Source organism: Giraffa tippelskirchi, chromosome 2 (genome assembly GCF_054371585.1).
Source record: "Giraffa tippelskirchi isolate mGirTip1 chromosome 2, T2T-mGirTip1v1.2.pri, whole genome shotgun sequence".
Classification (NCBI taxonomy): Eukaryota; Metazoa; Chordata; class Mammalia; order Artiodactyla; family Giraffidae; genus Giraffa; species Giraffa tippelskirchi.
Window position 1 is genome coordinate 167,461,187 of NC_137276.1, and position 13,702 is coordinate 167,474,888.

Consider the following 13,702-nt stretch of genomic DNA (forward strand, 5'->3'; position numbering starts at 1 on the left):
TTACAAGGAAGGAGACAGACAGACTACCAAGGGTTTGATTTACTGTGTTCCTCCTAATTACTCGAGTTTCACTGTGCCTATTCCCATCCCAACTATCTTGGTCACCTGGTGATGGCTACCCACAAATGAAAGAAAAACTAATAACTCTTCAGTTTCCCCACAACCTCAGCCCTTTACTATTAATAGTAAGGAGACCACTGCAGGAGACCAACAGGCCAGGACATCCCTCAGAGTTGAGCTGGGTTGGCTGGTTTCCAGATGGAAGACTCCTCTCAACATTCCTCCATGCCGTCTTCAGCCTCCAGAGCCAAGTACTCAAAATCTCCTGAGGCTGCTCAGCACACTGGAGTCTGGAAGGTTGCAGAAACTAACCATGTTACTGCACAGAAGTCCATGTCCTACCATTTCATCTTGGATGGCTCTAGTCATTAGAAAGTTCAAATCCCTCCCCCTCCCAAGCCCTTCTGCCAGCCTACCACACTCTGAAGACAGCAAACACATTCCCTCTTAGGAGTCTGTAGGTGGAAATCCCCAATTCCTCATGTGCCCCCAAGCCTCACAATGTCCTGCCCTAGACACACCCATGCTCCCAGTTCCCAGAGCTATCCCAAGGCCAGGAGTGGGGCAGCAGAGCCTGAAGGGAGTAATGTGCCATATTACACTATAATTTACTTTTGGAAATAAATATCTATGCTTTCATAATTCAAAATACAGGAAATTAATCTCAACACGAATCTTGATTTTTGGATCACGGTTTTAAAAAAAAGTTGAGAAATACCATTAGTGAATCTCTTAAAATATGGCACCCGACTGTCATATAGTGCTGGCAAAGACTTAGGCCAGTACAATTCTTTTGAAAAGCTATTTGGTACAATTAATCAAGTATCTTAAAAGCATTTCTGCTCCTCCATGTGGTAATTCCACTTTTGGGAATGTGTCCCAAGGAAATTAGCAGAGATTCTGACACATATATGACTCATTCATTCCTACTCATAAGAGTCAAAAATTGTAAACAACTTAAACATCCAACATCGGGGGAACCGTTTCTTAGAGTAAACCACTTGACAGGATGAAACAGGCATGTAAGTGATGTTTTCAAAGATTGTGCAGTGAAAAGATATTTGTTTTAATGTTAAGTTTTTAAAACAGAATTTAAAATGTACATGGTATGATTACAACTATACAGCCAACTATGCTAAGAAAATGACCGGAAGAAAAAGAAATTCACCAAAGTAAGGCTTTGTCCTTGAAAAGATTTTATTCTTCTCCTTTGTGTATTTTTCTAACCATAATAGGCATGCCCAATACAAATACTTTTTAAAAATCACCATCATTTGGTTACCATCATGGAAACAATTAACAATCTCCAAGTATTTCTCCACTGCAAGAAAATGTAACTTTATAGTTGAGAAATCTGGCAGAAACTTCCTCAACTAAGGGACCAATGTTAATACCATCAGGAATGGGTCAAATGAACATATGTTTCCTGATAGAAGGCACCAAAGGAAGGGAAACATCATCCAAAACAAAACTGAGGACATTCTCCAAAAAGCCAAGGTCCCAAAAGACAAAGACTGAGAAAGTGGCCCAGATTAAAGGAGATTAAAGAGACATGACAATTAATTTCAAATTCAACATGTGATTCTGGATCAAGTCCTGAGCCAAGTGCTACATTCCTGATTTTGACTATTGTACTCTGGTTATATAAGAGAATGTCCTTGCCTCTTAGGAAACAATAAAGTATTTATGGGACAAAGGAGAATCGTGTCTGTAAACTTTATATATGCAGAAGGAGAGTATGATAAATGTGATAAAATGTTAATATTTGTGGAATCAGGTGAAAGGAAGATGGAAATCCTTTATATTCTTCTTGCAGCTCTTCTCTAAGTCTATCTCAAAATTAGAGTTAGGGAAAAAAACACCTAAAATAAGACAGAATAAAAAAAGAGATGCCCAGATGCCCAGAATACAACCAAATACTGCCCCCCCCCCCTTCACAGGCCTCCTGATACCCTCGACCATCTATCCAGTGTTCACTGGCACTTTCCCAAGCGAGAGCTGTGCTTATCTTCCCCTCTTCACTTTGAGCGGACTGACTGCTGGCTCCTCTGTTCACCTGACAGTGTGTAGTTTTTTAATAAGAACTATTATACAGAATCTGCAGAGAACTCTGCATGTAACGCATACCCAGAATGGCTCTGACGAGAGAGAAAAAGAGAGCCAGAGAGAGAAATGTTCATTTTTAAATACAGGTAATTTATGCTCCTTTAACGGACAAATTGTAAGCATCTGTCACCAATCACCACGGCTAAATACCCTCTTCACAAGGAGCTAAGGCCTGACCTCAAACCAAGTTTGAAGATTTCACCACTGATAATTCCCAGTGTTCAAAATCCACCACCCAGCAGCCTTTGAAATAAAAATGAACACTGCCTGGATGGTATGTGCTTGTGTGTGTGTTTGTGTGGCAGAAAGACAGAAGCCTGGCCCTTAGAATATGGACCCCTGACTAGCTGCAGCTGAGGAGCTACATGTGCTAAAGAAAGAGAGGGAAACGGGGAAAGCACCCAGCTGGGATGGAACCCCACCCTAGAGAGGACTCTTTAATCCCAACACCAAGGGCCTGGGGACGAGGCCATGATCATTGCAAGAGCTGTGAGTTTAGAGTGCTCATGTGTGCCCAGGAGCCAGCAAAACTGCCCACATGACTGTCCAGCTCATTCTCTTGGCAAGTGAATTAAGTATGTACTTTCATTATACCTAGTCTACAGATAAGGAAGCCAAGACGAAGAGTTAGAAGCTTGCTCAACATTACTCAGCAAGTAGGTAAAAGAGCTCTGACTCGGACCCAAGGTGAAGCGGAAAGACCAAGAGCCAAGCACGTCTCACCGCTTGCTCCCATGAATGCAAAGCCAGGGTATGTCTTATATTTTGCTTCCTTTAAAAACCACAGCTTTGACGTGGGCTCCACAGTTTTTCCACCCATTTTCCATGGCACAAACGTGGCTGTCAACAAGGGACAACTTGGGGGCAGGACGACTGATCCAAGAGCTTATAAAAACAGGTTTTTTTATCCTGAAATTGCAACTGCAGTGCATTTAACCAGGACTTAAGTCCCTAAAGCTCTTAATGTTGTGGAAAACCTCTTCAAGAGCCAAGAGGGCTCTGGGCTGCTGCCAGCCTGGTGTGCCAGGCCTGCTAACGAGGAAGAACTGGGGGAGGGAGCAGAGAAGTAGGCAGCAGGGCCCGAGGAAGAGCAGGTGAATTCCCACTCCGGAAACCCAACCCTGTCTCAAAGCTCCATTAATTGAAAAGAAAACAACAATTCAAGGGCTCATGACCCATGGAGATACATCTGTGCTTTGACATGCAGTACCTCATTCAATCCCCTAAAGCTGAGAGTTGAAATCAGTATTTTCTATCCCTCAGGCCTTAACCCAAGAGCAGAGTTATAAAATCGCTTCAGTGGGTTACCACCAGCATTTTTTTAAATAACAGTAAGAAGGAAACATCAGTGTGTACATTGGTAGCAAAACTGTGTATTCAGTGAAAAATCTGCATCTGTTATGTTCATATATAGATATATGTACTTGGTTATAAATGTAAAATGCAAAACTGTTCTTTCAGGAATCGCAGTAAAAATGTTTAAAAACCTGCTGTAAACAATCTGTGTGGGAAGTGTACCATCCCCACTTTAGAGATGTGAAAACTAAGGTTCAAAGAAGTGAAGGCACTCAACTTGGGTGAAGCCTAAAACAGCAGAACCAGACTCAGAGATCTTCTAGGCCCAGATCACAAGCTCTTGTCTTTGCCTGTAAATGCACACACTTCCCACTGGTGTCCCTCAAGCTCTCTCCACTCCCCAGAGCTCCACCCAAACAAGACCCAAGAGGCCAGCAAGTTGGCTTCCCCTTCCAGTCTAGCTACTGAGCGCAACCAACTGGAAAGAGCTTCACGGACAGCGGGAGCCATCTCTTCTCTGCTACCTGTTGTGCACAACTCCCTCAACACCCACAGAAAAAAGCAAAAACGGCACACGCTGCAGCCAAGTCAGTCTCACAATGTCACTAGTGTATGAGGCTCTTACTGTGGGCAGAAGTCGTGTCATGCCACTCGGCCCAAAGAGGCAACCTTGGCTGGCAAGATACTGTCCATCACGTAAAATTAATGTTAGCTTGTAAACGTCTCTGGTTTGTAGCTGCACAACAGCAGTAAGTAAAAGCTTTCTGGAAAGATAGCTTCCTGGGCCTCACCCTTGAAGAAAATCATCTCATGGATCTGGAGAGCCCAAGAATCCATTTTTACACGTACTTCTGTAAGGTGGTCGGAGTCACAGCCAGGTTGGAAGGCCACTAACCCATCTTTCAAAAACCTCCTCTCTGGACTCCATACCACTCCCCACTCCTTCACTGCCAGAATTTTCCACTTCCCTCCTCCCCTTCTAAGCAGTCCTTAGCATCCTCAGATCTGCCCCCACCACCAAAGAGACTCCTGATGGTGTGGATGACCCGACGGGCACCTCCACTTCTCCTTTTGTTCAGCCCCGGCAGAACACACTTGGTCTCCCTTCCACCTCTCCCACAACCCTTACTGTCTTCTTTGTAAATCCACCCCCACCATCCTGTAAATGCAGAAGTTCCTCAGGGCTCACTCAGCCCATCTTCTCTACCTGCCCTACACCGTCCCCTGGGGTACCCCACCTGAGTCGCACCCCTACATTAACAGCCCCACCCAGACCTCCCTTCTAAGTGCCACAACCTCACATTCTGCTCACTCCATGGCTCTTCAACAGGGATCCAGTTATAATTTTCAAATTTAAAAACCCAATTTTCATGCAAAGATTGAGCATATTTCAAAGTGTTATTAACTCAATAAGGGGCCCACTAAAATGACAAAGCTAGGTCAAAGAAAGAAAAAAAAAGGTTAATAAAAAGATTTTTTTAAAGAAGTTATAGAGAATTCCCTGGTGGTCCAGTGGTTAGGACTCCACACTTCCACTACTGGGGGAACTAAGATCCTGTAAGTCGTGTGGCGCAGCCAAATGTTTTTTAAAAAGATGTCATATGAAACTTACACGTGGTAGATGAAAAATGGTATGATATGATTGCTAAATGAGATAACAAGCCAGTTAATGTCCTGAAGAATCTCTCTTCCCTGCTGCTGCTGCTACTGCTAAGTCGCTTCAGTCGTGACCGACTCTGTGCGACCCCATAGACGGCAGCCCACCAGGCTCCGCCGTCCCTGGGATTCTCCAGGCAAGAACACTGGAGTGGGTTGCCATTTCCTTCTCCAGTGCATGAAAGGGAAAAGTGAAAGTGAAGTCACTCAGTCATGTCCGACTCCTAGCGACCCCATGGGTCTGCAGCCTACCAGGCTCCTCCACCCATGGGATTTTCCAGGCAAGAGTACTGGAGTGGGGTGCCATTGCCTTCTCCGCTCTCTTCCCTACCTAACAGAAATCATCTGCATCCTTTCTAAGTTTACAGAGTATGGGTCCTAAGGAATAAAAAACATAGTGACAATCCCTAAAGCACTGGATGCCCCTGAGGTGGGCTTCCTAGACAATGCTCCAGTGTGACATTAGAAAGTCACGAAATCATATTTTATTTCCAAGTTTTGGGATAATTTTTCTTACACTGGGGTCTGTGAATTTGGATGGGATCTTTATTTTCACTGAAATTTAGTCCTTTTATTATGAATGTAGGTAACCAATTACAGTAGCACCGACAATGTCTGTGACTTTGTCACCAATACACATCTTCTCATCACAAGAGGATTATTGCAGATATCTATGCTCATCGCTACTTAAAATTTACAGAAATTATCAACTCTGTCACTAGATCTTCCTACATGATGCATTAAAAAAAAATACATACAACTTTGTCACAATTTGTTAAAATATTTTGATAACTATTTCAATATCACTGGTTTCTTCTATAATCCTATGCATACTGTTTTATACATTTAAAGACATTTTTTTGAGAAAGGGTCCATAAGTCTTCAGAGAGGCCTTTTCTGACGCCCTGCAATAGGGTAGGGACCCTTGTTACACATGCTCTAACCACTTTATCTCCCTTCTTTCAGCACTTCCTACTTGAATTAAATAATAAATTAGTGGCCTCTCACCAGGCAATGGGAGGAAGGGATGGTATTCATCCTTTTTATCAGTTTGTCCCCAATGCCTTGGCATAGTATGTCTGGATCATAGAAGAGTCTCATGAGGTATCTGTTAAAAACAAAAAAAGAAAGATCTGTGGAATGAATGAACATGATATATATAACATGCGGACGGTAGTCCATGTTCCTCTGAAATAAGGAGCATGTACAACACTCTGCCCAGGACCCAGCCAGGTCAGACTCCTTGGTGAGAGCAAACCTGCTTGTTCCTCGGGAGCCTGCCCTACTTGGCCCTAGAGCAGAACTTTCCAGCCAAGCCCACGACTTGGCTCAGAAGCTATATCACCCTTATGTTTAAGCCCCAGCGTAAGCCCTCGACCTCGATCTCCATTAATACCTTCCAAAGCAAGGATTAAAGGATCTGCTCACGAATTAAAGACATCTGCTCCTGCCAAGGGGTTAGAGGAATGGTGGGATTCTTTGCGGTGATGGATGCTCTACTCCTGCCCCGGCCAGCTGGGGAGCGGGAAACCCTGAAGCCGGGCACAGGCTCATCACCAGGCCATCTGGGCACAGAGCACACATCCAAGCTGTGGGCTCAGTACGACCTCAGGGAATAAAAATATGCAAAAAGGCTATTCCAACCCCACATCCCCATCCCTCACCGCATAACTGCAAAGCTAATTATTTAGAACTGATTGTAAACTGGTGAATGGAATGAGGCCCTGATGGACGTAGGTGGCCGGAGGGGACAGTTATCTAGAGCCCTGCAGGGAGGGTGATGAGAAGGGTGAGGAGGATGGTCAGTGAGAGCCTGGCTGCGGCCCCGCCTCCCGTATTCAGGCCATCAGGGAGCTAAAGAGCAAGGTTCATGGACACCCCAGGTAAATGGCTGGTGCTGCTATTTCAGAAAATAGCACCTGCCAAGGAGGCTGCTCAGTCAGGTGACCCATTCATCTGTCTATGCCCTCCCCTTCCAGGCCATGCCCATCAATGGTCTCTCTCCCCCCACTCTCTGTCAACTTACCCATCCCTCTCTTGAAGTAACAGTACTCAACCAGCTTAACTCACTCAGCTCGTGTGGGACTCAGAACTACACAGACGTGAAATACACGGAAATACTTTGCAAGCCCTCTCTACAATGTACCAGGTGTTTTATAATTCTCGTCAACAGGTCGAATGGGAAGCCAGAGACTCAGGTCAGCGCTGCAGGATGGGCCAGGCACGGTGCTCCTTCCCTCTCCCACCACGATGCCAGGTGGGGGGGGAAACGAAAGGAGGGCAAGAAAACCACCGAAGCCCGGTAACGCGGGAGAACTCCGGCTCCCCTACACGCCGGGGGTCACTCTCTGGTCCACTGTCAGCCTCCAAAAGCTACCACCACCACCAAGGGAGACACAAGAGCCTCACAGAACAAAACCACAAAGCTGGGGCAAACCCTCCAGGGAGGCAGTGTGGTTGGTATCTCCAGTCTCAAAAGAGGATCCCCTTGAAAAGCAGAGCACTTAAACTCTTAGCCCCTCTGTGCGCACACACCCACAACCACACCTCCAGCCCATCCAGAGGCTCTGAAGGGCCCAGCGCAGAGGGGCAAGGAGCCATCAGGAGCTCGGCTCCAGGGACCCATGATGGCAAGAATCCAAGAATCCCATGGTACAGCCCCCTACCCACGTCTCACAGCCTCCACTCACAGCCCCTCTGGCCCTTCACTGGCTTCCAGGCACCCCTTCTCCAACCACCTGAGGTGCCTGCCAGCTCCTGTTTATTGGGCATGCCCATGTGCCATGCACTGTGTTGGGTGCTCCTTGTATTATTTCTTATCCTTTCAACTTTGCACAATGGGTATTATTACCTCTGCTGACAAACAAGAAAATAGGCAGGGCCCAAGGTCACACAGCTCCTGAGTGTGGCTAAAAAGCCCATGTTCCTTCCGTAACATCACACTGGACTTCATCTTGTAGATAACAGAGAAGCAAGTAAGAGAAAGAAAGTGTTGTTTCGGGAAAATTAAATTAATCTAGTCTCTCCTGCTCCAACCCAACCCTCCACTGTGGCCTCACTGTTCTTGTTATTAAAAATGGCAACTTTCATCATGTCTCTCCATTGCCTACAGATTTGAGTCCTGAAAGCTTTGCCAGGCATTTAAGGTTTTTTTTACTGGATTCACTTTTCTAGTCTTATTTCTCCAGCCCCAGACTCAAATCCTTCCGTCCATCCAGCCTGGTCCATTGCTCCTCATTGCCTACGTTTCTGTCTTGGATTCCCTGCCTGCAACACTGATTCCTTCCAAACATGGACCAGGGGTGACTGCATGTCAGGTTTGGGCGAGGTGCCAGCACACAGAAGATCCCCACTGTCACACAGCTCAGGGTCTGCCCTCCTTGTGAGGTATAAGCTGGGGCCCTTCTCTGGTCGCTGGGTGCCCCAGAGGCTGACCCTGGATGGAATCCTGTTTGCCGCTCCTAAGGCACCTGGCCATTCCCCCAACTCATGTGCCAGTTATGTTTTAACACTTCCTCTGTAAAGTGCTTATTTCTGTGGGAAAAGTGCACTCCAGGTTCCAAGCAACATTATAATTGGCAATTAGGCCCCCAGGCCAGCCCACAAGAGCCTATTAAATATATAATGGTTATAGAACCTAAATGCGTATACATTAAAAGCTCTGCAGGAGAGACTAGGCAAACATCTGCTGCTCCCTGCACCCCCACCCTCTGTCCCACCAGGTTCTGAGCTTCATGCCACCCTCAGGGGCAGAGGCCTGGGCAGTGGCATGGGTGGAAGGAAGCAGGTGCGAGTTGGATGTCATAGATGGAGTGGGAAGAATGCCCATCTGTAATTCAGGAGCCTGGCTCTCATACCCGCCTTGTCTTTACAAACTAGGTGGCCTCACGTGGGTGAGTTCCTTCTCCCTCAAAGCCTCATTTTTCTCTTATAAAATCAGAGAATTTTGAGTTAGGTCAATAGTTCTCAGACTTCTGAAGCTCACAGAGTAGCAGGATATATTTTAAAATATAATTTAAATAATTAAAAAAATATATTTTAAATATGTTTAAAATATATTATGTATATAACATACATGAGTTTAGATTTTTATCAATCGAAGCCTTTTTTAAAACATCACAATACAGTATCACTGCTTTCATCTTTTTTCCCAAAAGGACACTCTAAGCCACTCCCACAGCACTCTCTCAATATGGATACCATGGCAGAGAAATTAAGTTCTTAAACTGGAAATACTTGGAATCATGAAAAAAAAAAAAAAAGAAAAAATTCACCATTGTTATTTTTTCCATTTGTCTATGAACCTGCGAAAATATCATCACAGCCCAGTTCCGGGCCTTGGCCTGATGCTGAAACCCTTGTGCAGGATGAGGTCGCATCCTCCCAAGCTCTGGATTGAGACTATAGGACAGACAGCATGGATGGCCTGAGGAAGGGCTGACTGCAGAGAGGAGCCAAGTGGGACAGCATGAAGGGCCAAGCAGCCGCAGGGGTGGGGGACAGGGCAGCCTGGTCTCCCCAGCTGCTGGCCCCAGGCAGAGACACCCAGCCTGGAAGGGCTGGGACTAACTTGTCCAAGTGTTGACTGCAGCTCTTTCCACCTCAGAGTGCTGGAAGGCTGGGAGTCCCCAAAGAAACATTTTTTTTTAAAGTTCCTTTACTAACTTCTGATTAAAAGCTAATGCACATTCATATAGAAAACTTGGGAAATATAAAAAAAAGCATAAACAAAGAAGTAAGCAAAAGTCACCCACAACTCCACCTTCCAGAGCAATCACCGTTGACATTTGAATGTTCAGCTAATCCCTCACTTCTGTAGCTATCTTCAGCCACCCTGGGATTCCGTTTTGTATCCTGCTTTTCCCCTAATTATCATATACAAGTACTTTTGCATGTCCTTATATAGTCCTCATAAGCATTATAAAATATTTTGAAAATAAATCCAGCATTCTACCAAATACATACATCTTTTATAAACATCACTTTCCATGGTATGGGTAGGGCTACAAGTCATTTAAACATGTTGCTATTGTTAAGTATGTAAGCCACTTCCATATTTTAGCTACTGTAAAAAATGTGATTTGTGTACACCCCTGTCCATGAATCTCTGTAGACCCCTTCACACTTCTTTGTGTCTCTTGGGTCATAGCCCAGTGCCCTGCACATATCAGCTCTCAGTAAATACTGAGTGAACAAAGAAATCCAATCAACTCCCAGGAGCTGGGGAACCCTTATCATATGAACACAGTTTATATTTACAGAGGCCCATCCTGGTGTCCGGGCTTCCTCAGTGGCCCAGTGGTAAAGAATCTGCCTACAATGCAGGAGTCGCAGGAGACATGGGTTCGATCCCTGGGTTGGGAAGATCCCCTGGAGGAGGGCATGGCAACCCGCTCTAGTATTCTTGCCTGGAGAATGCCATGGACAGAGGAGCCTGGCAGGCTACAGTCCATAGGGTAGCAAAGACTTGGACACGACTGAAGCAACTTAGCATAGCACGGCACCCTGGTGTCCACTCACCACTCGTCACTGACTCTACACCTCAGTCTCACACCTGCTAAGCCAATCTGGGGCTTGCAGAAAGGAGAAAATGCCAATTCCTTGGTGATGACTCCCAGGTTCTAGTGCTCTCAGCAAACCTACCCACTCTCCACACCTCCCAGCGGAGGGCATCAGCAGATCTCAACTGCCTAGATGACTTCCACGCTCACTCCTGACAGCTCAACTCTCCCCTCAGGAAAGTCATGGCTGACCTTCCCCCTAAATTAATGTACAGCTCTCCTTCACTGGTGCTCCCAGAACTTCGAGTATGAGTACTCACTCTTCTGTCTTTATTTGCCCACAGGACTGACTTCCCTGCCCAACTCAGGGCAACACAAGAGGGCAGGAACAAGGTGTGTTTTGCCCTCCATCCCAAATCCAACCCAGTGCCAGCCAATAAATGAATGTTTGCTGAATGAAACTTCTTTCTGGCCAGAGTCCCAAGTCTTTCATTTTCACAGTAGGGAAAAAGAAGGGGAAGAAGAAAGTAGACCTCCTAAAACAGACTGAGTTCAAACACCTTTCCGGGGTGGCACTGGAGATGGCCCCCTCTGCACAGCCCAGCAGCCCTGCCTGGCCCAGAGACCGCCCAGACCAACTGGCTGAGGGAACAGAATGCAAACAGAGCATCAAACAAACCTGGGGAAGTGACACTGCCCCACTCCAGCCCCTTTTCTAAGAGGGAGAAACAGATCTAGAGGGGCAGGGAGCTTCCTTTTCTACCCACTTTCAGACAACCAGAAACTACTGGGCCACTCCTCCCTGGTGATCCCAGAAGGGCACAGTATTGAGAGATGGATGTGTTTAAAACAACTCAATCCACACTCCATTTTTTCTCATCCCACGTTGTCCAGCATCCTTGCCACACCCAAAAGAAAAAAAACTGGAAAATCCAGGTTGGAAAGAGAGCCAGCAGCAGGAGTTCTCTCTTCAGGAACTTCAGGCAAAGAAGGAGCCAAAACTGTCCTAGATTAAGGGAGACCAGAAACTACAGGAGAGGTATGGAAGGAGCCTGTATCACACACCCACAGGAACACCAAGGCCAAACCCCAGGCCCTGGGTGCTGTGGACACACCCATTCCGATCTCTCTCAGCAAAGCCCTGAGGTACACTCTCCACTCCCAACCCCAAGTGTAGCAAATTGCTCCGGAGAGCCCACACTCCCATAACCCTGGCCCGTCCCTCCTCCCCTCTTGTAGGGTTTCGAAATTTACCGAGCTTCCTCCTCCAATTTGTCATCCGATCATCCTGGCAACCTTGCCAGAGGTGGGGGGTGGGGTAGTATCTAAAGCGTCCCCATTTCACGGATGAGGAGACTAAGTCACCTACATTAAATGATAGGCCGCATCACAAACCAGAAAGCGGCTGAGGTTCCAGCCAGCCTCAGTGGGGTAAAGGAGCAGAACTCCCCGCCCCGGCGACCCCACCCGGCCCAGCCAAGTCTGGCCGGGGGCTGCTCGGGAGGACAGTCCACGTGGTGGCCGGCAGTTTCCCGGCTGCTCAGGGCCAAAACTAAGAACTAGGTGGCTCTAAAACAAGGTTTCCGGCAGTGCAGGTGCCAAGCATCCCCTTCCTACCCCAAACTCACACAGGTGCAGGGCCCCGAGTCTGGGGAGCCGCGCCCCCGCAAGCCGCCGGCTTTCCGCCCTAGCCCGTGGCCGCCCCCTGACCTGCACCCCCGTAAAGTCGTGTCCACCGCGCAAGCCCCCAGCCAGCGATCGCCCAGCGCCCCCGGGCTCCCTCACCCCGGGCTCCTTTCGACCTTTCAGCGCCGGAGCACTCCGCAGGGAGGGCACGGCGACCGCCCCGCCGCCTCCCGCAGAGCCGCCGGGTCCCCGCCCGTCCAGCACGCATGCCCCCACCCAAGCGCCCGGAGTCACCATCTCCCCGCAAGTCCCGGGAGCGCCGGGAGCAGGGAGCTTGGACCTGCACGCCGGGCGCACGTGCCGTCCCGGCCCGAACCCCAGCGCCACAGCCTCACCCAGACCGCCAGCAGCAGGAGCAGCCACGCCGGCACGACCCGCGCCATCCCTGCTGCCGCTGCCCCCAGCCGGCTCCGGTCCCCACTCAGGCTCCCGCGACCGCAGCTTCGCCGGGTGCAACCGCCGCCGCCACTTCCCAATTGCTCCCCGCCTCCGAGTTCCCGGTGCCACGTCTGCCAAAGCATGCGCACCTCGCTGGGAGAGCCGGCCCGGGAGAAGTGCGTGCTGGGAGTTGTAGTTTGCAGCACGGCTGAACTTGGCCCACTGGCCAGGTAGAATCAAGAGCCTAGTGCAATATGGTCAAGGTCAGAGTAAGGGAAGGCAGTTAATTTGGGGGGCTTACTCTGTGCCTAGAACTTTAGAAAAAAACATGTCCTTTGGCTCACAGAGGAAAGTTTTCTTTTCCCCACTTTGAGGATGAAGAAGTGGCCCAGAGAACTTAAGTAATTTGACCCAGATCACAGCCTGCAAATGGCACAGTCCAGTGCTGCTTGTGGAGGGCGTAAAAGCCCTTATCCCTGCCTCCCACCTACTGTTCCTTTTTTTCCATTCAGAAAACTTTTATCGACCTGTTGGAAAACAATTTGACATTTCCTCAGAAAGTTGAACACAGATTACCATGTAACCCAATAACCACATTCCTGGGCATGTACCCTAAAGACTTGAAAACCAGCATCCAAACAACTACTGTCACACAAATGTTCACAGCAGCGTTATTCACAATAACCAAGAGGTGGAAACAACCCAGGTGTCCACTGAGAGATAAATGGATAAACAAAATGGGATATATTCATACAGCGGGATATTATTCCATCACTAAAAGTAATGAACTACTGATACATGCTACAATGTGGATGAAGCTCGAATATATTATGCTAAGAAAGAAACGACACACAAAAAGTATGCATATTGTATGACTATTCTTATGAACCATCCAGAAACAGGCAAATTCAGAGCCACAGAAAGTAGATTAGTGGTTTCCTGGGGCTGAGAGGAGGAGGGATTGGCAAGTGACTGTTCACTGGGTGCAGAATCTCCTTTGGGAGTGATGAAGATGTTTT

At 47.6% G+C, this 13,702-nt stretch overlaps 1 protein-coding gene across 2 annotated transcripts in view; it reads right to left on the reverse strand.

Moving 5' to 3' along the window:
• Nucleotides 1-12,847, reverse strand: part of PDIA5 (protein disulfide isomerase family A member 5) — a 92,579-nt gene extending 79,732 nt beyond the window's left edge. The window contains exon 1 of one of the 2 annotated variants that reach the window (XM_081538008.1): nt 12,641-12,847. In XM_081538008.1, the coding sequence (XP_081394134.1) occupies nt 12,641-12,826 (186 nt within the window). In that variant the 5' untranslated portion in view covers nt 12,827-12,847. The remainder of the gene's footprint in view (nt 1-12,640) is intronic. The other variant, XM_081538009.1, reaches the window with a different exon arrangement.
• Nucleotides 12,848-13,702: the final 855 nt, after the last annotated feature.